Source organism: Ischnura elegans, chromosome 1, assembly GCF_921293095.1.
Source record: "Ischnura elegans chromosome 1, ioIscEleg1.1, whole genome shotgun sequence".
NCBI lineage: Eukaryota > Metazoa > Arthropoda > Insecta > Odonata > Coenagrionidae > Ischnura > Ischnura elegans.
The window spans coordinates 76,892,593-76,920,061 of record NC_060246.1 but is presented as its reverse complement, the minus strand read 5'-3'; the positions used below and the strand labels follow the sequence as shown (position 1 = coordinate 76,920,061).

General features: G+C 38.5%; 2 protein-coding genes across 2 annotated transcripts in view; one reads left to right on the top strand and one right to left on the bottom strand.

Moving 5' to 3' along the window:
- LOC124163717 (mucin-5AC-like) overlaps positions 1-11,018 on the top strand; it is a 375,511-nt gene extending 364,493 nt beyond the window's left edge. Inside the window, exons 12-13 of the mRNA XM_046540790.1 lie at positions 1,791-2,084; positions 7,614-11,018. Of these exons, the coding sequence (XP_046396746.1) occupies positions 1,791-2,084; positions 7,614-10,774 (3,455 nt within the window). The 3' untranslated portion in view covers positions 10,775-11,018. The remainder of the gene's footprint in view (positions 1-1,790; positions 2,085-7,613) is intronic.
- Positions 11,019-12,126: 1,108 nt separating this feature from the next.
- LOC124154729 (uncharacterized protein K02A2.6-like) lies at positions 12,127-14,865 on the bottom strand. Its single transcript, XM_046528656.1, has 3 exons — positions 14,418-14,865; positions 14,266-14,336; positions 12,127-13,917 (listed from the first exon to the last, which is right to left on the bottom strand). The coding sequence occupies exons 1-3, from the start codon at positions 14,863-14,865 to the stop codon at positions 12,127-12,129; spliced, it is 2,310 nt and encodes a 769-aa protein (XP_046384612.1).
- Between the last annotated feature and the right edge of the window lie 12,604 nt (positions 14,866-27,469).

Sequence of the window (27,469 nt, the reverse complement as noted above, 5' to 3'; positions counted from 1 at the left end):
TTGGTAAAATTGTTATTGGTATTTCAAACAAACATGTTCACCAACCCGCTTTTCAATTTTTCTGTCTTGTGAATGATAGGTATAACAATTATTTCTATGAGTAGCGTTAGAGTTATTGCGAGATATCAGTACATTGATATAATAATCTCGATAATGATAAATTCCTTTAATCCGAAAAAATATGCATCACCTTCTCTCAAAGATAGATTCATTTACAAAAGTTATATTATCTGGCTGGACACTTTCCCCATAATTGTGTCAAAAAGTTTTTAACACAATTTATTTTCTCATTCCACTCCAAATCGGTTTTTTTTAACATAAACGTTTCGTTAATCAATTTTTCCTCGGCAATTTATCCGGGTGTCAGGCATTCTACGTGTATTATTCCAGAGAACAAGTATTTTAGAGCTGCATTCTTTAAATATAAGACGTATTTGTGGAAACTTTAGATATTCATTGCCTTTACAAAATGACTAAAATATCATCTTTATTATTTCTCCGGGGGTCAAGTGCATAATCTCCTTCCATCAATGAAACATTTTGTGGGCAAGGAAGTGGTGCCTTTCATAAGTTTAGCCCACTCCTAATACAGAATATAAAATTTTCTTTATCGAAATATTTTTTTAATAGCATCAGTAATATTTTCCACCGGCGTAATATGGAAATGAGGAAAATAGATTATTTTTTTCAATCTCTGTGTTCATGGATTGCTGTTTCGTAAAAATATTTTTCCAAACGTTTGTCGGTCGATGTAGTCAAAACAAAATAATTTTTGTGCATGACGAGACTATCAATTTAGGTTAAATCATTTGTAGAGCTCGTCAACGTCTCGACGTTACAAGACTTTCCTCATGTCAGAAAATCATAGAAAGGGTTGCACAATGCGCAGTGCATGGAACGCCTGTATTAATACTGCCCGCCACTCTTTCGTGCTTTAAATGAAGTAGCTGTTTAAGGGGCTATTGGGTTCCACTACAACCAATCATCGAAAATGCAATTCAAGGACAATCTTCATAGCTAAATGATTATGGAATCATTCCTCTACCTTACAAAACTAAGTATCATTTCCTTTTCATACTGTTGTTTTATCAATGCTATTAAATGAAGAAGAATTAACCAATTGCATGAAGAGCATCCATGAAGCCTACTCAATCTATGATTTATCTTGAAATTTGAGATCTCAATTTGAAAAATTAGAAATATCTTTTTTGGTGGTAAAATATACAGTATATTCTATGATATTAGCTATACGTTTTTCCTCGATGCATGTGGATCTTTCTTGAGCATTTACCATGAATTACAATGTCTATGAGGAAAATACCAGCTAGATATGAGTGCTTAGACCAATAAATGAAAAACAGGATTTTAATTTGTAAGGCATCTATATTTTGTAAAAATAAATTGACTTAAGACGCATGTGGAAATTTTCAATGGCTGAAAGCCAACCTATACCAAGAATGTGGTATTTAAATGTGTAATGAGATTTACCCCATGTACATGACGAGTGTTGAAGCTGTGTAGAACCTAGTGGTGATATGAATCCAAAGTCCTCTAAAGTATAATTAATATAACCTCACCATGCATTTCTTAAATTTCACTCCTATTAGAAATAAAAATTGCCAAAAAGCTATTGGTTACTCTATAACCATGCTTATAATGTATGGTCTACAAAAATACTTCACCCTAGAAAGTTAAGAGTGACTTGGGTGTGAATTTGATTGCCGTATTTCCCACTGGCCAATGTTGAGGATCAGGCAGTATCAATGGAACTTAAAATTCCTTCCTGGCAGCGGCATGTGCTCGGCAGATGGGTCCCAGCCCATCAGCACCATCCCATGGCACCGCAGTGAACCACCTGTTGCTGGGAAAGAGTGCCCTCTTGCCACCGAGGGGAAGACGACGGGGCCCGCCGCCTGGCTCAGTTCCTGCACCCCTTCGTCGAATCCACCCTCCCCCACCGGCCACCAAAGAAGCAGCACCAGCCGCACCCCCGGCACCATCACCCCCTGAAGAGTCCGGAGAGACCCTGCTTTGGAAAGATGCTAAGAAGCTGCAGGGAAAGGGAAGGAAGGATTCTGATTCTGGTATGAGAGAGGCTTACTGCTAATGAGCATATCCTCTATCCACAGGGTTGACTCTACATGTGTACTTAAAATTGGACCAGGTATAGAGTGATCTACAAATACCAGTTTGCCTTGTCACTTTCCTCAAGGTTCACAAATAGATTTTATTACTTGGAAATTTTACTGGTGAACTCTTTAATGCAATGCAAGTCACTAAATCTGCTAATCACTTAAATGTTGAAATAAGTATTTTGTGTAATGCACGGTACTACTATTCAGTTTGAGCAATGAAGAGATAAAAAGATTATGAATGAATATAATGAAATGATACTAAGTGAAATATTAGCACAAGGAAATCTCAGATTATTTCTTATTGATGAATAAAGTTGATGGAAATCACTTCCAAAGTCATCATTTATTTAAAGTAATATCTTTAGACTTTAACTCAAGAAAATTATATTTGATGGGAACTAACATTATTGTATGTATTTGTTTTCACATATTTGTGGTATTTTTCAATGAAAGAGACCTTGGTGTATGATGTAACTCATTGATGCTCATTACTTGCGATAAAACACTGTTATAAAAACCAGCTTATGTGAATGGCTTCTTGAAGCTATCAACCACAAGCTTACATTTGCTTTTCTTTGAGCAATCAAGCAGTCATAAAACAATCCTCTTAACTTAGTCAAACCAAAGATGAAATCAAGTATTCATATTTATGTTGCATGCAATCTTTAAAATATACACAATACACATGAACATAGGATTTTAACTGGTCCTAAACAGTTTCCATCAACAAAAGCATGAACACAGGGTACATTTACAGAGCTCATGTATCTTCTTCAATGGAGAAATGATCATGAATAATGTCATTTTCGGAATTCATGTAATCAAACGTATGAATTACTTGGATATTTTTAATAACTCTATAACTCCAATATTCTCACTCTAATATGAAATTACGGTAGACAGCACATAAAAATATTTTGAATAGCTTTTTTTTTAATACGAGTACAAATCAAATCATCACATGATTAGTACCTGCTCTATTCTATCATACCTCAATGCTGGCCAGACATAAATATGCATGGAACAGCCACAAAAATCTATTTCTGTCCCAACAAATGTGTAAAAAAATATTTGGTAAATATTAATTGATATGGTGAATTTTTCTTCATTTCGTGTTATGACTTTTTTACTGTACAATATTTAAGTTAATGCATACATTTTTATTTTCTTATACTTAATTTTGACTTTGTTTTCCTTGCCTGTGGCATTGCTGATGTATGCTTACCTAAATGTTTGCTCTTTCTGTTGGCCAATGTTTTGTATATTCTTCTCTTACTGTCATCTTGTCTTTTTTCTTCATCATTCTATTTTTTGACTCAATCAATGCTTAAGGTATGTATGCAAGCTATAGTGACATTGCCTCAGGAAATAATGGCATGCATGGTATGTACCTGCTCTAAAAGTTGGGATTAATTTGGAGCAGCAAAGAGCAAGTTATTGAAAATTTTAATAATGGTTACCAGTCATAGTTATTTTAAATATGTAGTCATGATATACAAATGATTATCTCCAAATACTAATCATAAATCTGAAGGATATATACGACATATGGTAAATCAACAAAATAATGAAAACGAACAGACTTAGCCCATTCCCTTATGTTGATATGGTCCTTCTATTATGTGGTCCTCTTTAGATTCATGATCATCTTATGTTCACACACATAATGCGCTTTACTGTTTTCATACGTATGCCTGCATTTAGAGGTCACTATTTTACCATCAGCATTGAATGGGTTAAAACTAGAGGAAAGTATCTTTATTCTAATATTTGTTTGTACTTGTTCTACTAAGTATTATTAATGCATTGTAACTAACAAAATGAAATTGTAATCTTCACAAAACCCAAGTTCCTCGTTAACCAGTCCACTTGTACTGATTCTAAAAAGTGAGTACATCTACTTAAGTTTTTCCTTAGCACAAGAATGTGCACTGGTCCACTCTAGTTCTGATTAGAATGCAAGATGGAGAAAATGTATATTTATGTGAAGCAATAAATTAACATTTTTAAAAAATTATTTCCGTTACATCTTTCATTTGGAAAATAAAATTAGATATTCCAAAATTGATGCTTATTTGAAATCCACTGGTAGGTTGTGTCATTTAGTTTACATGAAAACGAAAAGCAGGTATGTCATATTTCTTTTTGGAACTTCACATTGCTTAGAAAGTAACCACTGCTAAAACAACCTAAGCTTATCTCTTTGGCATCTTTTTAACTACATGTGGCATTGGTCCACACAGAAATATTTTTTCTTTGAAGAAAAATTCACTTGAATTTTATTGGAGAGAATTTTATTTTTATCCCCACATGAAGAAACCTGGAAGGTCAAAGTTTCCACTTATGGCTTCTTATTTGGTTCCATGAGAATGACCGAGAAACATAACCCAATTTGATAAGTATTTATCTTTATTTCATGCATGCTTCATTTCCCTCGCAAAAGTATGCTAGTAATATACCACCCTATACCTTAGAAAAGTAATACCTCTTGACTCTATTAGCTCATGAGCTACTCACAGCTCTTATTCCATTCATACAAAATTCTTCCTCTTCTGACATTTTCTGTTGTACAGTTTGTATGTGAATGCTTAAATATGTTAAAGAAGTAAAAGGTTAGTTTCGACTATCTAAATTTAATGAAAAATTTTGTTTTAGCTTAATGTTTTCACTCTGACAGTAGGTAATATTTTGAATTTTATTTATAGTCAATTTTTGGTAATAAAAAGAGCTTCCATGTACCATTATGAGCTAAATTTTCCTTCTTTGAGGTCTGTGTTTACTAAAAATGTGAAATTTTCTCTTTGTGATTTTTTCATTTGGCTTGTGATTGTACCAATGGATTTGTATTTCTAAGAATATTTTCTACTACCAATTATTATACTGAGAGAAGAAGCACATGGATAAAGTTAGCATGGATATAATGGCATCGATACATTGTGTGTTTATTGGTCTTCTGCATTGCTCCATGTGCTGCTTTGTGCTTTTTACAACTGTTTCTTCTGTTATGTTCATTATGACTGAGATTGGCTGCATGTTCTGATCTAAAAATTGAATACGAGTTATCTTTATTTGATCTCTCTGAATACTTATTTGCAACATCATCATTGGCAGTGTAGAAGTTACTATGTAGTTTGTTTGTTATGTATACATAGGTTTTGCAAATCAGTCTACCTCACATAAAGATTGCATGTACTTTGTGACTAGGCTTGAGTAGCCTTATTTTTTTCCATGCGCAATAGGCTTGTAATAAATAAATAATAGGTAAATTGTACTCTTTGATGAAATAGTTCCTCTATTATTCCCAAAGAAAAAAGACCAGTGCTTAAAATAAGAGATAAATGCTTTTTCTGCAGCATGTTAACATTTAGGTAGTTCAAAATTTGAGTATCCAACAAATAGAATAAATAGCCTGACGGATTCAGTTCAAGCTCAAATTTTCTGTTAAAATGATCTTAGACACAGTAAAATTTGATATAATACCAGCACACAAAAGCAGAGAGCAAGGCCATCATACAAAGGATATTCTACATAAATATCCCAGTAGAATTATTGTTTGCATACTGTAGTCATAAATGAATAAAGCATTTCATGGTAACGAGAAATGCAACTTCTGCATGAGCTCTAATGATCAACTAGATAGAGTTGAGGGTTCTAGACTGCAGACCTAGGTCCAAATCTGGTAGAAACTTTCTAACAATTCAAATCACAACTCCTATTTGAACAACTTGCTGAATTTTAAAACTTTTTGATACAAATTCTCAAGATTCTTTGAGAAAGGAATTTTGTTCCTAGCTTATATTCATGAGGTTCAGATTAACATGCCTTTATTTTAGGATTAGCTCTATCTATCCTTTCATAAACAACTTTTGGCTGAAACTCTCAGTGTGAGTGAATATATGCTTCCATATCTCATAGTATAAAGAGTTAATTTTACAGTTGTATAATCTGAAAAATTAGTACAGAATGAAAATATGGCAACAATGCTAAAATGCAGGATTATCTTTTCATGATGGAATTGCAAAATATGTCTATTACCAAATATTTTTTAAAAAATTAAAAAATCAATCATTATCCCTGTCCACAGAATTATACTGTGACTGTAATATAAGTCCCTTACCTTTGTCCTGCCATTTATAATTCCTTTCTTGTACTTTGATCTAAAACATGCAGACAAATTTTATCATATGGCTTAATTATTGTAATTCAATTTGTGGATTTTTTTCTATGTTCTCCTTCTCCACAAACACTCAGATAGGATAGAGATTTCACGCAACCTTTGAGGGTCAAATATTACTCACACATCTTTTGAAGACAATTTAATCAATCGATTTATTCGCGTATCATCTGCCTTGGTAGTTCCTTGATATGATTGATATTTTTTAATTATTCCTTTTCATTTATGATATGTCTCAATATTTGAAATCACATTGCAGCATCATATTTATTATTTATTTCATTTACTCATTTTACTTTATCGTAACATGCATTGTGCAGGTACCTACCATGCTTAACCCGTGACTGTAGCAACCTCAGCACTTCCAACAAAGTCATGAAATTTTAGTAAATTATATTGCAAGCTTTTCAGCAAGAATATCAAAGGAATGTACCAAAGCATTTGAACCAATGACCATGCACTGTGTTGGCTTAAACAAGGAGGTTTCTATAACCCCTGTCAAAATCATATAAGAAATCTTACAAACCCCATTTATAAGCTGTAGGCCTTTATACATTTTCAATGAAGGATGTGCCAACAAAATTTTGACCATTTCATCACATAACAATCCATGCTGATGCAAAACCAGCAGAAGTATATATTCACAGTAGCACTAAATGCTTATTGCATGGTCCACTGGCAGTGAGGAGAGTTGTCAAACTAGCCAGGTTAACCAAGAGTCATATGATAACTCTTACATCTTCATTAAAATCCTCTAGCACCATCAACCTTTTATTCTAACACATAATATAAGCATAGTATTCCAACACGTTTCACTTTTTGTTTCCACTTAATAACTGGTAAAAATTAATAATGACATAATTTTTTGGTCTGAGGAAGCCGAAGATAATTTAAATAAAAACTTTCAAATTGGCAGAATGGCCATATTAGTATATGTAGTCCAACACGTTTATCTATGCATAGTACCAATTTATTATTATTATTTGAGTCATGAGATTTTAAGTAAAGCTTCAAATTGTAAATGTATCTGAAATACATACTTTTCATATAATTAGAAAAGCAATTTGTTACATGTCCACATTTACAGCAAATTCACTCGTAATTAATGACAATGCTAAGACTTCAGCTGACTGCTATGCTAATTAAAGTTGGTATTCTGTGATCTCTTTTTCAACAGTTTATCCTCTAAGCCACTAAACTAGATACCTTATCCTCCTAAGTAAAATAACTGAAGTTCTTTTAGCTTAACTCTTCTTTTATGATGTTGTGATGGCAAATATTATATAATGTATTGCACTTCACAGGATCTGCAACGTCTCCTCTGAATGAGCCAGAGGATGTCAAACAGACTTCCCCAGAAGTCCATGAAGATAAAGAAAATGATGAAAACAATGAGACTAAATTGAACTGGGATAGGGATGATGGAAGGGAGCGAAGAAGAACTTATAGCAGCTCTAGTGGAAGCAGCTCATCTACTGAGCTCTGTGATGATGATGCAGCGCATCTCAGCGACCTTGACTCATCAGGAGAAGGTCCTAGCCCAGTTCCAGCTGGTGGCTCCAATGAAAATAATGACCAAGTGTTCTCGCCAATTGAATCCCCTCACGATGAAAGGGAGCCCCTTCCTTCTGAGGATACTTCAGAGTCAAAAAAAGTTTGGGAGAGCATAGGAACAGAAGATTCTTCCAAGGAGGGTAGGCTGTCAAGTTCCACAATGACTCCAGGTGTTGAGGAGGCTCCATTTTCTCCTCAAGAAGTGACAGAATTTAAATTACCCGAACTGTATCTCCCACCTCTCTCATCATCAGTATCAACTCATTTAACTCCCCCTGTAAGCCCTCTTGAAAATACTGATGATCAAGAGAAACCCCCAAAACCAAGTCTGAATAACCTGCTCTTAGCATCTCCCCAGCAGCTAACCCCGGCATCTTCAACCACTACATCTTCTGCTTCAGAGCCATCTCCCTCCACCAGTTCATCTCCTGGCCCAATGGCTTCGACAACAAGTAGTCCTCCCTCCTCGCCACCTGTCTTCTCCTCCAAGGCTGCTCCCTCTTTTGCGACACCAGAGTTCAGTGATGCCATCGAGGGCACTTATACCCAGTCTCCTTTGGATAAGCCAGATACTGTGAAACCACCACCAGAAGATACCAGTCCAGAAAGTAAGATGGATGACTGGATGGATGCCGTAGGAGCAAAACCAGAAGTAAACATTAAAACGCCACCAGGAGTTGATTCTCTCCTGATGCAGTGGTCTCATTTGGATACCGAGAAATGGAAAAGTAGTGCTGATACTCCTGTGAGTGAAGCTGATGAAAAACCTGCTGTATCCCCAACCCTACCACAGCCAAGAACCCCAATTACACCTGACACCTCACTGAGCCATACTCTGATCCAATCTGTTTCCACATCAACCTATTCAACTCTCCTCCCGTCAACGTCTGTGAATATTCCCATGGATCCATCGCCATCACCTCAAACCCTTGACATGGAGGAAGCATTTAAGTATACAGCTTCCCCATCACCATTACTCTTACTTGAGTCTTCATCCACAATTCTGCCAGTCCTCACTCCGATGTCCGATGGCCCCGGTCTGAACCTGGACCTTCAGTCATCACCCTTGATGTACACCCCATCCAGCACCCCCTCCCCTTTGCTTCCTCCCTCCACTACAACCCCAGCCCTCTTCACAATGCCACCCATTCCACCTCTTTTCCACATGACTTCCACAACCCTACCTCCTCTTCCTCCTTCAACAACTCCCCCTCCATTCATTCCCTTGCTTGGAACCCAGTCATCAGTTTTCACCTCATCATCCATAACTGAGCCCTACAGTAGCCTGTCATTGATGACCACAGATTCCATCACCACAATGCCCTTAAGTTCACCGTCATTCCCAACTGCTGTGACTGCATCCACATCATTCCCTTCGTACAGTCCTTCCACCCCACCCCCATATCACCCAACTACAGTTTCTTCAGTGCCGCAAACTTTATCTCCATTGAGTCCTCAGCCCTTTTATCACATCACTGCGACCACGGTTCCCTCACACGTATCATCACCAAGCCCCATCAGCTTTCATCTCACCACATCAACAGCGATCCCATCTACAACCTCACCATCGATTCCAATATCATTCCTCCCAACTACTAAAAGTGTGGTGCTGCCAACGGCATCTCCCTCCAGCCCTGTTTCATTCCATCCAACTACAACAGCCACAGTGCCATCCACCTCATCGCCTGCTTGTACCCTGACATTTTACCCCACCTCATCAACCACTCAGCCGTATGTTTCGTCATCTTCCCCACCATTTCATTCACCATTGTCTTTAGTGACCCCACTTACAACTTCATCAACAAACTCTCCTCCTTTGTATTCATCTCTCTCATCACCACCACCTCTGACCGTTTCGTCAACCTCTCCACCCCTGTACCAGTCATCGGGGTCCACCCTCACGTCTCTAGTCATGTCTCCATCACTCCCATCTCACCCTGCTTCTTCGCAGGATGCTGCAAGTGCCCTTGAACTGACTTCTCGCCAAAGTTCGTCATTGTCAATTACAACCAAATCTGTGCCATCAACTTCCATGCTGCCAAAGATGTCAACAACCACTCAGCCTCAGAGAACATTTCACCTTCCCCCACTCCCACTGCATCCTATACTTCCCTTGTCCTGTGATACAGATTCCACCTCGGAGGAAAAGCAGAAAAACCCAACCTCATTGCCGATAAATTGGGATTGGCTCCCAAGGGAATCCAACATTCTGAAGAAACCCAAGTCAGGGTCATCACCCTCTTCACTCCTAGCCTCTCCTATCGGTGCAACTTCAAAGACAATAATCGAGGGAAATCCTCCGTCATCCCCGACAAAAAGTTCACAAAACCATGCCACGAGGCGGCACAGTGAACGAGCGCTGAGGATCATACAGGAGAACTCGGAGATACTGCAGCGGATGCTGAGGCAACCACCCCCTCCGTCACCCCCATCACCTGTGGCTGCCTTCCCCTCATTGCAAGCTGAAAGATTGCACGTGCTGGATGGGGGGGAGGGGCACCAGACGGTCGAGGGAGGAGATAGGTCACCTCACTCTCCTGCCTCTCCTGCTTCATCTTCGTGGGCCCTCGACACGTCCACAGATTTGTCGGCATCCGCCAGCAGCAAGTCGCCTGCGACATCCCCGGTGCCTCTCGGGGATGTGATCTCGTGGGGAGTGAGGAGGGGAACATTTGCAATGCCACCTGGTGGAACGTTGCCTTCACCACCAGTAACGTCACCCCAGCAGACATTTAATCCATTTCCTCAGAGGTCTTCTTGGCGGCAACCGAAGGAATTAGGAGTGAAACTTGGACTGTACTCTTCAGCCTCTTCCCCCTCTCCCCCAGTGACACAAACAAGATCCTCTCCTTCAACTCCCACTTCTCCATCAAAGTCATCATCTGCCTACTTCAAGCAGATGTACAAGTGATGGAACATTAACTTATCTTACAATGTGGCAGTATGGGTGCTAAATGGCAAATAATTCAATGAACTTGTGCTTATATTTTTTTTAATGCTCACCTTCCCAATCGTTAACTTCATTGGGGTCTTAGAACATAACTTTTCTTGAATATATTTTTCTTCCTTGTTATTGTTGACTCAAGAGTTCAACTTGTCAATATGTGATGGAGGGGTTATTATATGGGATCATTAAACGAAAAAGTTAAACCGAGTGTGTGTGTGTGGATTATTTTTTCTTGTCTGGCATCACCTGTTTTTTTTAAAGTGACTATTGCATTTGTGGTCGTATACAATTTTGTTGACTCCCAGGTGAAACTTGAACCTTGGCTGTCCTCCCTCGAATATTTATAGACATAAAGGAGAGCTTTATCAACAAGGAATTAATATTGATGAAAATACAAGGGTTTATTAGTGTTAGTGAGACATCAATAATTCATGTAATCATGAATTATTGAACTGAAAGAAATAGAAATTTAGAAACTAAGGCCTGTAACCCATTAGTGGGGGTTCCATTGCACCCTGCGTGGCATACTTAGTATGTACACATTTCTTGATTATCAAAGAAACAATTGTGGTATTCAGCCTCTGCATGTAGTTATGTATCCTTATTATAGTGTGTGCATCATGTAACAGTTATTACATCTTTGAAAACATATATCCAGTTCCATCTGAGCGATCAAATTTCAGCTTTGAGGTTTTGGCATTATATCCTTCAAGCTGGATCACATGTCCAGCCTCACTCCACGCTGAATGCTTCTTATCTCTTAGTTATCCCATTTTAACATATGTGAACTAATTATCATCCATAAATTTCACAAACTCAATTTAGAAAACAATATCCTATGAAAAAAATTCACGCAAAATTGCTATGTCAGTTATACCATGCTGAGCATGTGGTGCACCCCCTTGAGTTAGCTCACAGGGAATACATGCCAGAGGGTTAAGCATTAATAATATGCATGATTAATGTATCATTCTTGTTGCTTGCCCCTTCAAATATTGATACCACGTGTTGAACTGGCCAATCATTAACTTCATTGGGGTCTTAGAACATAACTTTTCTTGAATGCATTTTCCTTCCTTGTTATTGTTGATGTTACGTTTCCACCCACGGTGGGAGCATTAAAATAAACACTCAGATGTCTCGGGATTTAACTATTTATTCTACAGCACACTATCACATACAACCGGCCCATGTGGCCACACTACGCTTCCCCATCACTCCCACCAGGGGATGCCACATCACTCAAAAGACAATAGACTGTCGAAATACCAATACACCACATCTCCTCCCCTACTAGAATCCAAATCCCTCTTGCATCACAAGTCAAGCCGCTGAGGTGCCTTGGATGGTCTGTTGGAGCGGCGAAGTTCTGGACCTGTATTCCTAGAGGATTGGTTAGCAGTGGGTATCACCATTTCAGCAGTTGGGACAGAGGCAGGATAGGATGGGCTGGACCGAGGGGAAATGGTCAAGGGAGTCTGCACCATTGACCATAGAGGTGCTGCATCCACAGCCGAGTCATCAGGATCTGCTAACAAGTGGAAAGGGAAAACTTTTGGCTTAGGGATAATTTTTGAAGGTGGCAAGCGTTTCAATTGGTTCATGTGCACATACCGACATTGGCTTCCAATGTACACCCTGTAAGTAACCACACTGACCCTCTTCCCAATTACACCTTTTACAGGCACCATGCCTGGTCTAATTTTTACCAAAACAACTTCCCCCACCTTGTATTCTGGGTATCTAGAGCTTGGAAAGGTGAGACTATTAGGGGGTGGTTTAATTAATGACAAGAGGGTGCGAGGTTTATACTTGAACATCTTTTCCGAAGGGCTTATATCACCTGTTGCCAAAGGTGTAGTACGATAGGCAAGTAAAATTTTGCCAAGGACTGAGTGAATGTTTTTGTCACTAAGGGCACCTGGTGTTGTATTCAACTCCTTGGCAAGTAACCTTTTAATGGTTTGAACAGCTCTCTCTGCAATACCATTTGATTGGGGATGGTACGCTGGGGACTTTAATACCTCAATGCCTCTATGGGAGCAGAAATCAACAAACAGCTTTGAGTTGAATGGGGGGCCATTATCAGAGACTATCTGTGATGGATAACCAAAAGTGCTAAATAATGTACTCAGGTTTTCACATACTTTCCTAGCATCAGTTCCATTTGCCATAGGGTACACTTCAATCCACTTACTCTCACTATCAACAATAACCAGGAAATATTTCTTTTGCATAACAAAAAAATCAACATGCAATCTGCCCCAATTATCAACCCTGGGCCATGATGCCTTTTGCGAACAGTCTGGTTGAAAATTTACAATTTGGCATGCTTCACAATTTTTCACCTTCTCCTCAATATCCCTGTTAACATTTGGCCACCAGCATAATGAACGAGCAAGGGACTTCATTCTCACAATTCCTGGGTGTGACCCATGCAATAAATTCAGCATGTCGTTCTGCAATTTGAGAGGTATGATCACCTTTGACCCCATTAACAAACATCCATTTTCCAGGGAGATACCATACCTTTGCCTGAAAAATGGGACAATTGCTGGCTCTCTGACAAAATTTGGCCATCCGTGCTTTGTATAATCCATTACCTTAGACAATACCACATCCTTTTCAGTTTCCTTGGCCACCTCCACATAAGTCAAGGGAAACTTTGCCGGCAAAATACTCAAAACACTAAATACATTTTCCACTACATTCTCCTCAGGTACTGGCAATCGCGATAATGCATCTGCAGGACATAACAGGGTTGACTTACGGTATTCAATTTTATACATATATGCTGATAGTACAATGGACCATCTCTGCAACCTAGCCGCAGCAACAGTAGGCACCCCTTTGTCTGGTGCAAAAATGTGCCGTAGGGGTTGGTGGTCACTCACTAGGGTGAAGTGTTGCCCATACAAATATTTATGGAACCGCTTCACAGCAAAAATCAATGCCAAAGCCTCTCTGTCTAACTGGGAGTAATTTTGTTGAGCACTGGATAATGTACTGGATGCAAAAATCACTGGTTTCTCAACACCATCAATCAGATGACTCAGCACGGCACCAACACCATATGGTGATGCATCAGCTGATACCACTATGGGATACTTAGGGTTGTAATGCACCAACAATGGATGGCCCAATAAGAGCTCTTTACATTTACCAAAGGCTTGGTTACATTCAAAAGTCCACTCCCAAGTTGCATCTTTTTTTACAAGATCATACAGAGGTTTTAGTAGGCTTGAAAGGTTAGGCAGGAAGCGATGATAAAAATTTAACATTCCCACAAAGGATCTCACTTGTGATACATCTTGGGGAACCTTAGCCTAGTATGTATGTATCCAGTATGGCCTTCATTTTGTGTGATATTGGACAAACACCTTTCGCACTTATTGTATGACCTAAATAATCCACAGACTCACAAAACCATTTACATTTATATTACCCTCACATACCCTCACATTATATTCATTTAGCCTGTTCAGCACCATTTCCACCCTTTCTTGGCAATCTTTTAAATCTTTCCCTGAAATTAATAAGTCATCCAAATAACATGTAACCATGGGCAAACCCTTGACAATTTCCTGCATTACAGACTGAAAAATACCTGGAGCACTAGAGATGCCAAAAGGTAGGCGGGTAAATTGATAAAGTCCATCATCAGTATTGACGGTAAGGTACTTCTGAGATTCTAGTCCAACACCTAACTGCAAATATGCATTTTGGAGGTCTAGCGTACAAAATACAGTCCCCCCGGCCAATGATCCAAACACATCATCTAATTTGGGCAAGGGATAGAAATCTGTGACCAAAACCCTATTTAAGGTCACCTTAAAGTCCACACAAATCCTAACACCTCCGTCTGCTTTTGGAACACACACTATTGGGGATGCCCATTCAGAGTGTCTCACAGGTCTTAGAACCCCACTGGTTACCATTTCTTCCAATTGCTTACGAACTTCTCCTTTTAAGGCAAAAGGTACTGAGTATGGCCTATGAAAAATTGGGATAGCATTCTCCCTAATCACAAGATTTGCCTTAAACTGCTTGATCATGTTTGAATTTTTCCTGCTGAAAACATTTGGATATTTGCAGGCATAACTGGATAGCAATTTGCTGTCCTTCAACAGCGATTTATAACAATTGTCTTCCAACGTTGTGTTTGACTCAAACTTGAAAATATTGTTATCATCTACCTCAAGGTACCCCTCATTTGAAACACAACAAGAAAGTAGCCTCTTTCTCCATTCTGGGGACAAAATATCCAACCAGGGACGACCCATGAGAGGCCTTACTCGCGCAGTGGAAGACACAACAACTAATTCTAATGTGTGGCTCTTACTAGCATTTCCACTGGACCAAGTGTAGTAAAATATCAGTTTCAGTAAAAACCTAATCAAGGTTTTATTCAGCAAGAATAACACAGTTTAAGTAAACAACTTAAGTGTTGCCACGACAAATACAATTATTAAAAGTAAGATCAACAACATAGTATGTTTATACCACATTCACCCCCACTAAAAATCGATTAGTATCTGATGTAGTCATTTAGATAAGCTGGTAGCCTTCGCTGCCGTCCATGTGGAGAACCTTTCTGTGGAGATGGACTCTTGGGTTGTTCAGAGACACTCTTACTCGAATTAGGTATGCCCTTATCTTGCCCTGTCTCTTCATCGCATGAGGAGTTTTGTGATGTCTGTTCTTCGGAGTCAATAGATGGGCTCAAGGGAGGTCCGTCAAGCTTGACTGGGAAGTCCCCTCTTGGAGCCAAATGTCTAATGGAAACACTTGATTCTTGCCCATTGGGAAGCTTTACATATGCATAGTCTGGATTTGCCTCTATTAATTCGACTTCCTGAACAATCGGGTCATACTTGCTGTGCCGCAAATGGTTTTTCATTAAAACTTGACCTGGTTTAGTTAACCATGTAGGCAAGGAGCGACCATTGAAAGATCTCCTGGGATGAGTGAACATACGTTCATGTTGGGTATCATTTGTTGAGGTGCACAACAGTGATCTAATAGAGTGAAGTGCTGACTGAAGCACTTCTTCCCATTGTTCTGTCTTTAACCCTTTTGACTTTAAGGTCAAAAGTACAGTCTTCCATATTATTCCATTGTATCTTTCGACCTGACCATTTCCTTGGGGGCTGTAGGCAGTAGTTCTACTTGTAGCAACGCCTAAGGAGGTGAGAAATGATTTCAGTTCATGTGACATGAACGAAGCTCCTCTGTCGGAATGTATATAAGCTGGTGTACCAAAGAGCGAAAACACCATAGTCAATACTCTCACAACAGTAGATGCCGAAATATCTGTACAAGGAAATGCAAAAGGGAACCTTGAATATTCATCAACAATAGTCAGTAGAAAACGGTTCTTGGATGAGCTAGGTAAGGGTCCTTTGAAGTCTAAGCTTAATCTCTCAAATGGAGAAGTTGCCTTTATAAGCTGCCCTTCATTTCTACAGAATCGAGGTTTTAATTCATTGCAGCAGGTGCAAGAATTAATCACTCCTTTAATTTCTTCTAGTGTGTAGGGCAGGTTTTTAGCTCTAACCCAGTGGTGCATTCTTGTTACACCCGGATGACATAAAGCATCATGTAGTTCTTTGAGGTTCATTCTTCCCTCTAAGTAGGTACTTGCTGTAATCCTCGACATTGTGTCTGCAGTTGTGTTTTGGTTGCCTGGTCGGTAAACGATATCGAATTTGTAATTAGCTAATTCAAGTCGCCATCTCATAATTTTCTCATTCTTTATTTTACTTGAGTGATACTGATCAAACATGAAGGCAACAGACCTCTGGTCAGTGATGACCTCAAAATGTCTTCCGATAAGGTAGTGTCTCCAGTTCCTCAGTGATTCCACAATAGCATAAGCTTCCTTCTCAACAGAGGAATGTCTTTGCTCAGCTGCATTAAGTGTCCTAGAGAAAAAGGCAATGGGACGTTCGGCTTGACTCAGGGTGGCCCCAATGGCAAACTCTGAAGCGTCAGTTTCTACTCGAAAAGGTGTATTTTCTTCTATTGCAGAGAGTGATGCCTCTGCTACATCTTTCTTGAGTGAATTGAATGTTGTCACAGCTTCTTCAGACAGCGGGAATGGTCCTTTTACCAGAAAAGGGCGAATCTTCTCTGAAAATTTGGGAATCCATCGGCAATAGTGAGCAAACATACCTAAGGTTCTCTGAAGGGCTGGCATGTCATTTGGGACAGGTAGGTTCATCAAAGGTGCAAGCCTATCCGGATCAGGCTTTATAACTCTATCTTCGATCAGATATCCTAATATTTTCACAGATTTAGTTGAATATTTACATTTATCTTGGTTTAACGTCAGATTATACTTTTCTACTGCACCTAAAAATCTTTCCAAATTTTGGTCATGTTCCTGTTGGTCATGGCCGCAAACTGTTACATCATCTAGATAAGGAAAAGTACCTTTGAGCTTTTCTTCCTTGATAATTCTGTCAATGTTTCTCTGGAAAGCTGGGACACCGTTAGTTACCCCGAAAGGAATTCTTCGGAACTGGTAAAGTTTTCCAGCAGCTTCAAAAGCAGTATATGGCTTATCTGATTCTAGAATAGGTACTTGGTGATAGGCACTCTTGAGGTCAATGGTGCTGAATATCTTGTATTGTGATACATTCCGTACCAACTCCTCTATTCTTGGGAGAGGGTAGGCATCAAGCATTGTAAATTTATTAATAGTTTGTGAGTAGTCAACTACCATCCTAGGTTTATGATTTTCTCCCTTAACTACAAAAACTTGAGCACGCCATGGTGAGTTACTAGGTTCTATTACACCTTCTTTGAGCAATTTTTCCACTTCAGCAGCGATGAATATTTTGTCGGATTCTGTGTGACGTCTTGACTTAGTTATGACGGGTTTGCAGTCTGGTGTGAGATTGACAAATAGCGATGCTGCTGGAACTCGAGCAGTAGCTAGTGAACAGATTTTAAGAGGTGTTTGTTCTCCATGGAATTCTATTTCTACAGATGAGTGACTCTTCAGAAGATCGTGCCCAATCAGGAAATCAGCACACAGATTTTTCATGATTAACACCTTAATATTTGCATATGTATAGGTCTGAATCTTCAAGGTCAGCGTACCACATCCAGTAACATCAGAACTCAAAGAAGAATTAGCCATGGTTATCTTACCGGAGTAAGGCGTAACGACTATTCCGCATCTCTCCACAAAACGTTCATTCAAGAAACTAAGAGAACTTCCAGTATCGATAAGTGCATTTAGTTCCACTCCATTGATCAATACCTTAGTCATGGATTTTTGAAGGCATAGAGGTGCTGTTACTGCAGAAGCCAAAAACGACGTAGAAGCTGTTGAATTTGTAGATGAATGTTTAAATCTTGATTTACATACTTTTTGGTAATGTCCTTTTTTTCCGCAACCTCTACAGATAATATCCTTTGCTGGGCAAGAGTCCCTTGGGTGCCGTTTGTTACCACAAAAGAAACATTTTTCAGATCGTACCAAGGCAGCTGATGTTGTTGTAGTATCTTCAGGGCTATCTTCTCTATGGTCAGCAGCAGCAACAGGAGTTGAGTCTGCTGTATTCAGATAAGACGCTGAATGTAGCTCAGCCAGCTCAAGTGACCTAGCCTGTAGGGGCTTTCTCTAACTCGTTAACGAATTGTTGTTAACGGGTTGTTAACGAAAGTCCTCTCTTGCAACGACACCCTCTTATCGAAAGTGTGTTTCTGTATCTCACCTTAACGACAGCTCGTCGTTGCAAAACAAGACCACGGCCCGTCGATAGCAAACAATACACCGTCGGCGCCTGCGAGTGAGGCTAGAATTTTCAACCAATCACAATGCCTAGATTTATTCGTTCGGTAGCATCAAGAAGCAGTGCCTAACTACGGTAACTAATAAACGATAAATAGTCACCATAAATAAACAAGAAGCTGCTAAAGAACGAACCGGTCGATTTGGAAAAGAATAATAAATGATGGAGAAAACTGATGAGTATTATTTTAGTAGTGGATTCATATACTGTTTTTATGATGTGTCGTAATATATTTTCATGATGAACGAAATAAAATAAGGGGAAAATTAGTGTAAATAAGCGTGTATATTCAAGGATTCAACAGTCGTCGATGGAAGAATATCGGCAACTTTTGGTGCAATATGTATCGTAATTTTCAAGTACAATTATCTTGAAGAGGACTTTGTCAGCTACTTACTCGTTCACCTACGCCTAGAATAATTTTACTCTCGTGATAATAGTAGTGACAAAATTATTTTATTAGTATTGTAACAATGTAAATTTCGGAGTGCATCTTCAGCCACGGCTTGTTTACATCGTTTGCCTTATTTCCGCTATGAGTTCACTACTTCCACAGTGGTAGTTATTCAATTAGAAAAACTTATGGACGCTTTCATCATATTTTGGGTTGTTTGAAATCAATTCGTTGACAAAAAATACCGAAATTACGCGGATGTCATGGAAGGAATCATCGCGAGTGCTGTGATTGTGAAATCGTGTCACATACTTAACGCTTTTTAGTGTCATTTTCTTGAGTAAATATTACGGAAGTGTTAATGTTGTTGGTGTTGTTACTTAATATTATATTCCACGCAAAGCGAAGATAAGCACAATAAAGTAAACATAGAAAAAATGTGCATTTAAGGAAGTAATATAAATATTTTCATAGCCACTCACCATGTTGAGGGATCGAATTACTGATTAAACTCACACAAAAGCAAAACGTAGCATAGCTTAATCGTTGGTAGCCACAATTAGACATAGAAAATCACTTAAATCAGCAACTGCAAATAATACTAAAATAAGTATATGCATGTACTCATCAAAACACGGGCATATTAAAGTTAAAAGTGACGACCATGGTGACGACTAATGAGTAAAAGAGGGAAACCGATATTTTTTTCGTGAACGGTGGCTTTAGCCAGCCAAAAAAAGGCGTCAAACATCCGTCAGTGTTAGGGCCATATCGGGGGTTATTGAAAAGGTTCCGAATTAAAAATCCTTCGAAAATTAGGATTCTGAGCTTTCTTAAGTCGTCTTCTCGGCACTAGATGCTTGATTACATTTGCTCTTTCCTCAAGAGTGATTAGCTCCCTACCTAAAAAGTGAAGTCCCATCAATCGAGCCGAAAGAAACTACCGACAAAAAATAATCGGAGCACCATAATTGTAATGTGTAAATATTATTTTCACACCAATTATCTACTTCAAACGGCATGTTTACTCCCCCGAAAAAACTAATGTCTCTAATGCCACTTTTTATAATCATTGATTACTGCAAAACGTTTTAATGCTTTCCACCTCCTTCGCAAAAGTATTCCTATAATTTTTCAAGTAAAAATACCTTAATCGCTTTGTTGTAGCAGAATTAAAACTTTAAAACCGATACCGAAAAGCATTATGGCGGGCGTCGATAAGCTTAAGACGGGCTCCCAAGTCCCCGGATAGGCTATCGACATTTTTCGTTAGTGCTACCGAGAAAATATCGTTAAGCGAGCATAGAGAAAGCCAATTGTCGTTAGTTAAGATTTTCGATAAGCTTACGACGTAGCAACGTCGGTAAGACTTGCTATCGAGTTAGAGAAAGCCCCTACTGGGGCGGAATTCTGTACACCGTACCGACGATTGTCGGTGTCGGTAAGCCGGTCCTACCGATAAGTCTCGGTACGAGCGATTCAGGATACATGTTTTACCGACGATTGTCGTTGTCCCACCGACAGTTGTCGGTAAACCCGTCGGTACATACCGACGATTTCAAAACGCTCGGTAGGACCTACCGACAAATTTTTAGCAACATGGCGGACTTTTGTTTACACTTTTCGGCCTAAGCTGACGATTTTAAATCATAATCTACGACGCTAGATCCGTGGAAGCGCTCTAATTGTATGTTATTTATAATAAAAATGATTGATTAAACACCTGAAACGTAAAATTTACGAAGTGGGAGCAGTATTTAACTTTACCAATGTTACACGTATATTATATTATGCGTTCCAATAGCGTATAAGGTATTTTACATTATAAATATTCCGTAATTTTAAGTGTGTAACGTATTGCTTTGCTTTTAAATTACTCACAACAAGACACGATAGGTATCTATTGTTGATTCGTAAAGTTTGGATCCGAAATTAATTTATATTTTGAATAAAAACGAATGCCTATTGAAGCACTTTCAATGAAATATATACGTGGACATTTCGAACACTTTCATATTAACTTCAATACCCTATGCGAGCATCTGAGAATGGGGTTTATAATGAAAATAACTCTCCTACCTTCGTAAGTACTCTTGAGAGCATCAGAGAGCAACGACGAAATAGAAAAAGCATATTGCTACTATATTTTAGAAGAATGTAAATGGCATCACTAATCTCCTCTCACTCTTTGACGACGTTACCGATACACAAAACTTCCCGTAAAATTAATGCTGAATTTACTTCACCATACTAACCAAACACCGTACGGGACTTCAAGATAGATTTTCATTATTACTATAAGAGCACCGAGTAGGTACGTACCGTGTATTCCATCGGTAGAAGGTGGCAAATAAAACGAATGATTGCACGAAACAAGGAAACATTTAATGAATTATTCATCATAAAACTACAAAAATTTAATTTCAACACGAGAAAACCTTCATACTTTCAACGGTATATCACAAATTAACACTGATCAAGCATATTTAGTCAAAGTCATATCAACGCAAAGTTTGAAATAACACACAAATGGTATCAAAATTCAAAAGTTAACACTTCCAAATAGCGTAAAGGATGTCACTCAAGTTCACAATCACTTCACTTGACGCGATGATACTGATGATACCTTCCGTGACATCCGCGGAATCTCGGTGTTTTTCTCAACCAATGTATTTTAAATAGCCCAAAATGTGAATTAAAGCGACAAAAATGTTTTCTAATTGAATAATTACCCTTATGGAAGTATCGGACTTACGGCGAACAATGAAGCAAACGATGTAAACAAGCTGTGGCTCAAGATGAAGGTACATTGTTACAATACTAATAAAAATAATTTCGTCACTGCTAATCCCAAGAATACAATTATAAAAAGCGTAGGTGAACAATAGGGAAATTGCATACTTTTTATAAACAGTATGCTGATATACTACAGTAAATACTTAGTACCGCAGTGTACTTTTTTCCGCTTAAAATTCAGTTTATACACTAGAAAATGACTCCCAAAAGTCTCCCGAGTTTCGCGGGCTAAAAAATACCGCCCCCACTAATCTTTGGCCGTGACGTCATAGTTCAGTACGAGTCCAAGATCCAAGCCCAAACTGCAGGTTTGGAAGAGCCACGTTGCGTTTAAAGGAGAACATGGGTGAAGTAAGGAAAAATTACAAGTGGTGCATTGTTCCTCTGTGCAATAACACTCCAGAAAAAATTTTCGTCTGCATTCCCACGGAGGAAATTAGAAGAAAAGCCTCGATGCATGCCGTCTGTCGGGATGAGCGTTACGGAAAAATAAGAGTATTATAAACGGAATGATAAACCCGTGTGCTATGTGAGCGAAGATAACTTTAATATAAATAATATTTCCATATTTCATTGACTGAATAACTTGAAACTGAGATTTTTCGATAATTCGGCCGCCGTAGAATAAATTAAAACTCAACTTCACAACAAAAATCGAGATAGGTGTTTCTCGATGGTTACGATCAGATACGATGGACTCAAATTATTTATGACACTTGTTCAATTTCAGTCACGGAAGGACATAGAAAATCCCATGATGTTTACAATCAAGGGAGGAAATATGAAAATAGAGCAACGTTGATCCTCATGCATTCGTGTGCCAGCCAAGAAGACAGCGTTTTCTTCTACTGTCGGCGTCAAAATGATGTGCCGCTGTACTTTGCAAATTTATATCCTGGCATCACTGCATGCTATAATAATGAACTATACCTCATTTTAAAGGAAATTTTATCCTTTATTCTGATTTATTTTATTACAAAAAAATTGAAAAATGTAGACACGGCCAGTGCAATAAATGACTCCGCGCACCGAAAAATTAGCCGTTTTGTCAACTTCATGAACTTTGCAACTCAACCTAAGGAAAACTACTACGTCTACAGCATTCATCTTCCACATTAATTTACAATCATCAGTGCGGATTACTAAATTGGCTTTTGGGTTTTTTAGAACTTATATTTTGTTATAAATTAATGAAAATATTTAAATATTATCTTGTCCCATAGTTTACCCCGAAAGATAAAGGAAGTTGTCGATGGAAAAAGAATGGAATCCAGAGGTGGTCACAAAAAATGAATCGCAGCATTCTTTGATTTTATTCCACGCCGGCTTGCTTTTCAGAAAAAGTTGAGTCACAAGAGGAATGTTCCGCGGCCCTTGATTTGGAAACTGTGGAGATAGAGGAAGACGTGTGGATCAGCAATTTCCATTTAGTTGGTTGTCAGGATAAACCAAGGATCCATTTAAAGGTTGTCAGGCCATCGTATAAAGATAGGACTGATGTGCACCACAGGGGAAATGGGGTGTTTGAGGGAAAGTCAAACACAAAGTTGCCCAAAGAATGTGCAGTTCTATGATGCTATTTCCCCAGTTGTTGGAATTTCGTCCATATTATCGCTACTAAATTGAAACACTAATAGTCTGGCTTCCTCAGAGCTTCCTGTCGCCCTCCAGGCAAGATATTTTTAAGTTGAAAGTATCATCGACAGCTTCGAGCAGGCCCGGACTGGCCCGCCGGCCCATCGGCCCGTGGGCCGGTGCGCCCTTAGACCAACATGGTCTAAGGGTGCGCCCTTAGAAAAATGCGTTCCTGCGCCCGCAAGGCGCAAGTACGTGTTTTCTAAAAGGTGCTCCAATCAATTAAAAACCCAACACTTGTATACAAAAACAATTTATACTGATAATACAGTAACTAAGACGACAGCGACATGCTATGATTGCAATGACACGCTGCGCCATTGCTAAGGTTTGCGCGTTACGAGACAACGTTGCAGCTGTGGCGGCGCTGAATGCAGACCTATGATGCAGACGACATGGCGCCAAACGAGAGGCGATTGTTCTTCGAGTTTTTCCAGCGGCTATTAGGGATTGCTCGGTAGGGTGTTGCCTATTTTTTTAAAATATTTTCTCTGCTTTTTGATTTCTACCTCTTAAAATATGCTCTGGGGTGCAGAATGGATATCCTAAAAATTTCAGCTAAATTGTTTAATATTTAGAGGTCGCTCAAAGAGCATTCAATCATTTAATTTCATTCAATTTTTATATCTTTTATGATATACTACCAGTATCGTTGAAAATGTTTGTGAACTTGCGTCGTATAATGCGCTACTATATATCAATTTTTCGAGCGATTTGAATAAATATTTATTATTCTATGTAGGGTAAACTACCCAGTTATTGGCACTTTAAGGACCTTGACGAAGAAAATTAACTCTTGTGACCGTTGTATCACAACTTCAGTTTATTTATAACTTGCCTTAGATCTGAGAGACATGTAGCTTTAGTATTCCCATGTGAGCAATTTATATTATACATACAACTATTTACTAAAAATAATTGTTTAAAAAGTCCAATAATCCCAGTTATTGGCACACTTTATCCAGTTATTGGCACACTGTATTCCAGTTATTGGCACACCAGATTTTCATGCACTGCTTAGCACATTTTCTGTTAAATTATAATATATTAAAGAAATATAGCCTTTTTCAGCCACTGAATCGTTCATTATCTTACCTGTAAGTATATGAAAACAGTGAGAGGTGGTAAATATCTTTAAATGAAAATCCAATGATGTAACTTTAAAATTTTACGTTTTAATGATTTTACGCTCAAAACAAATTATTTTTGGACCGAAAAAGTAATACTTTACATGTTTATTATGTATTTAGATTAATATTTGTTTTGTCTCTTCAAAATATCTATAGATCACTTTGGGAAGTAATGTCCTCTGGAAACTCATACCATTTATGGCAAACAAATAGATTAACGACAGTATCATCTGGAAGATGCATTTGGTGTGTTTTTGGGACTCAATTTAGGTGATACAACTTCTTGCAACTGCTGCATTCAATTCCTATCTTCTTTTGCCCCACAGTGGAGTTACACATACCATTGGTAAATTCTTTCCACTGACAGGAGTGAGTACGACTTTTCTTCCATTGCCAGTGAACGATGAGATTCAACGGCGAAAGACTTTAGACACTGTTTTTGTGATAGATGATAGTTGGTGAACGGGGGAAATGAGCTCTACGGCCTCTATAATAGAGGATTCAAAAGGGGGTTCTCAAATGGCAGTAAAATTTGACACCACTCGTCAGAGAAATAAGCAAAAAACACTTCACCAGAATGCCCTCCTGTTGCAGTTTACGGGAATTACTTCCACGCGACTACCACAGACACAAGCACACACCCCCGAATTGATACCTTCGCAAGGCTGTCGGACCTCGCTATGGTAACCTGGGACCCTTCGCAGAGCTGGATGGACTCTTTTACTCCTTTTGAATCGCCTATTATTTTTGTGGTAAAGCTGTACTAAAAATACTTTGGGATGGTAGCTATTCCTGCTCATTTCCTAATATCAATGTTTTAGCTGCCTTTAACATTATCTTTGGCTCTCTTTTGAATGGTCATTTAATTGCCTTTTCTTTAGAAGTCTACTCTGTTGCTTGCTTCTGCAGTTTTTATCCTCCCTTTCCTCCTTTTTTAGTTCCTATTCTGTTTGATTTTCTTATTTTATTCTTTTTTTCTTGTCATGGCATTATTTCCATTTTTCTGGGGTCAATTTACGTCTTGTTCAAATGGTACCCTTTTGGTACTTCTTTTTTCCTTTCTTTTTCGTGTTTCAGGCCAAAAAAGAATGATATTCATTGGCGTTACACTATATGGTTCTTCATCGTGGCATGGACCCTCTGTTAGGTCTGACCTGTGTATGTGTGGCGCAGCAGGAATTTCAGATAATGCTGCCTCAGTCTCTACAGAAATCTATCGGTAGTCGTATCTTCTGTGTTATGCTGGTTATGTAAAAGTACAATTACTCTCTCGCCCGTTCCTTCTTCCTCATTCTTCATCAATTTGCATTGTAATTTGATAGCGCTCCCACAATTTACATAGAACTCTGAATTCCTCTCCTTTTCCCAAATTTTGTTGAATACTTTTAAAATTTTCACTTTGCTCTTCCCCAACCATCAAAGAAAAATCATCATATGGAAGTGGATTCATCTTACAAACTGAGATATTCACACTGACTTTGGATGAACGCTTTCCTAGGCACTTAGAATAATCTATTGCGTTGGCATTCCATGGATATAGGCCTAATGCCCTGAAACCATTCTTAACTATTCTAGATAAGTCAATGTTGTTCAATATGGCTGAAAGAATGGGAACAAAATCCTCTGTTTTATCGGCGTTAGGATTTTTGGTCTATTCGAGTACGGCCTCCTTCCACTTAGTCTTTAATGGCCTAAAGGCAGCCACATCAGCGGGTTGCAATATTTTGGTGGAATTTTGGTACAGAGCAATTGGAATAGTTTAAAATTCTTTGCATAGCGAACTTCGGTGGCATAGCAGATGGGTTTTGTGGCCATCTACAAACAACACTGCTGGTAATGGTATTTTATTTTCCAAAAGATAAAGATGAAAAACATTCCCAATATATTTAAAAAACACTTCTGACCTCATCCACCCATTGTCACTGCGCCCTATCCCCCATTTTTTAGGAACTTTTTGGACTATTTTATTAGGGATCCTCTGTAGAAGGTAGATGATCATCGGAGGACACGTATTTCCTGAGGATGAAAAGGTTCTTATGACGGTCAGCGTTGCCTTCACGTGACGGTGGGGGTAACTTCATATAAATTTTTTGATCCAGAGGATCAAGAACTAAGTTATTTTCAGGGCATGCCATGAAATTAGTTTAGTCGCCAATTAACACGCTATTCGGATCAGAGAGGATATCAAACTTGTTTTGTTCTTTAAGAATGTCCTCCACAGGTTTAAACCAGCCTCTGATATATAGAGAATATCGCTCACGCATGCACTTGCATCAGTTACTCCTTCAAATGAACGGTAAGAAATTTCAGGGTATCTGCGTAAAAAGCCATGATACCACTTATTTTCGGGAGTATTGCCCTTAAAAGGATTTCCGCGATTATTTTGCTCGAATTCTTTGACATTATCACTTATCAATTGTTTTGCTTGGAATTCTTTGAAATTATTAATTTGACTATATCCAATTATTGGCACCCATTTTTCTAGTTATTGGCACCCATGCCAAGTACTGGTTGCACTCATTTCTATGAGCCAAAATATAAAATACGCATTTATACTAGCTGTACAATGCATTTGGCGAACAAAATAAATATATAACTGTAGTTGATGAAATTTCCAATACTTGGCACCCAGTGCCAATCACTGGAAATTAACAATATTTACATACCAGTGATTGGCACCCCATAAAAATCGATTTTAATAACGATAAAAGGCTCTAAGTAAAAAACAACCTCATTGGGGTATTACTATCATTACAAATATCTAAGTTTCATGCTACTTAATGGGTTGATATTGATAAAAAACGCATCCAAATGAAGTAACATTCTTAATTTTTTGCTAAGAAAACCTCCAATTTCTCCAAAGAAAATGCAGCACTTGGTTATATGGTCCGCAGTCACT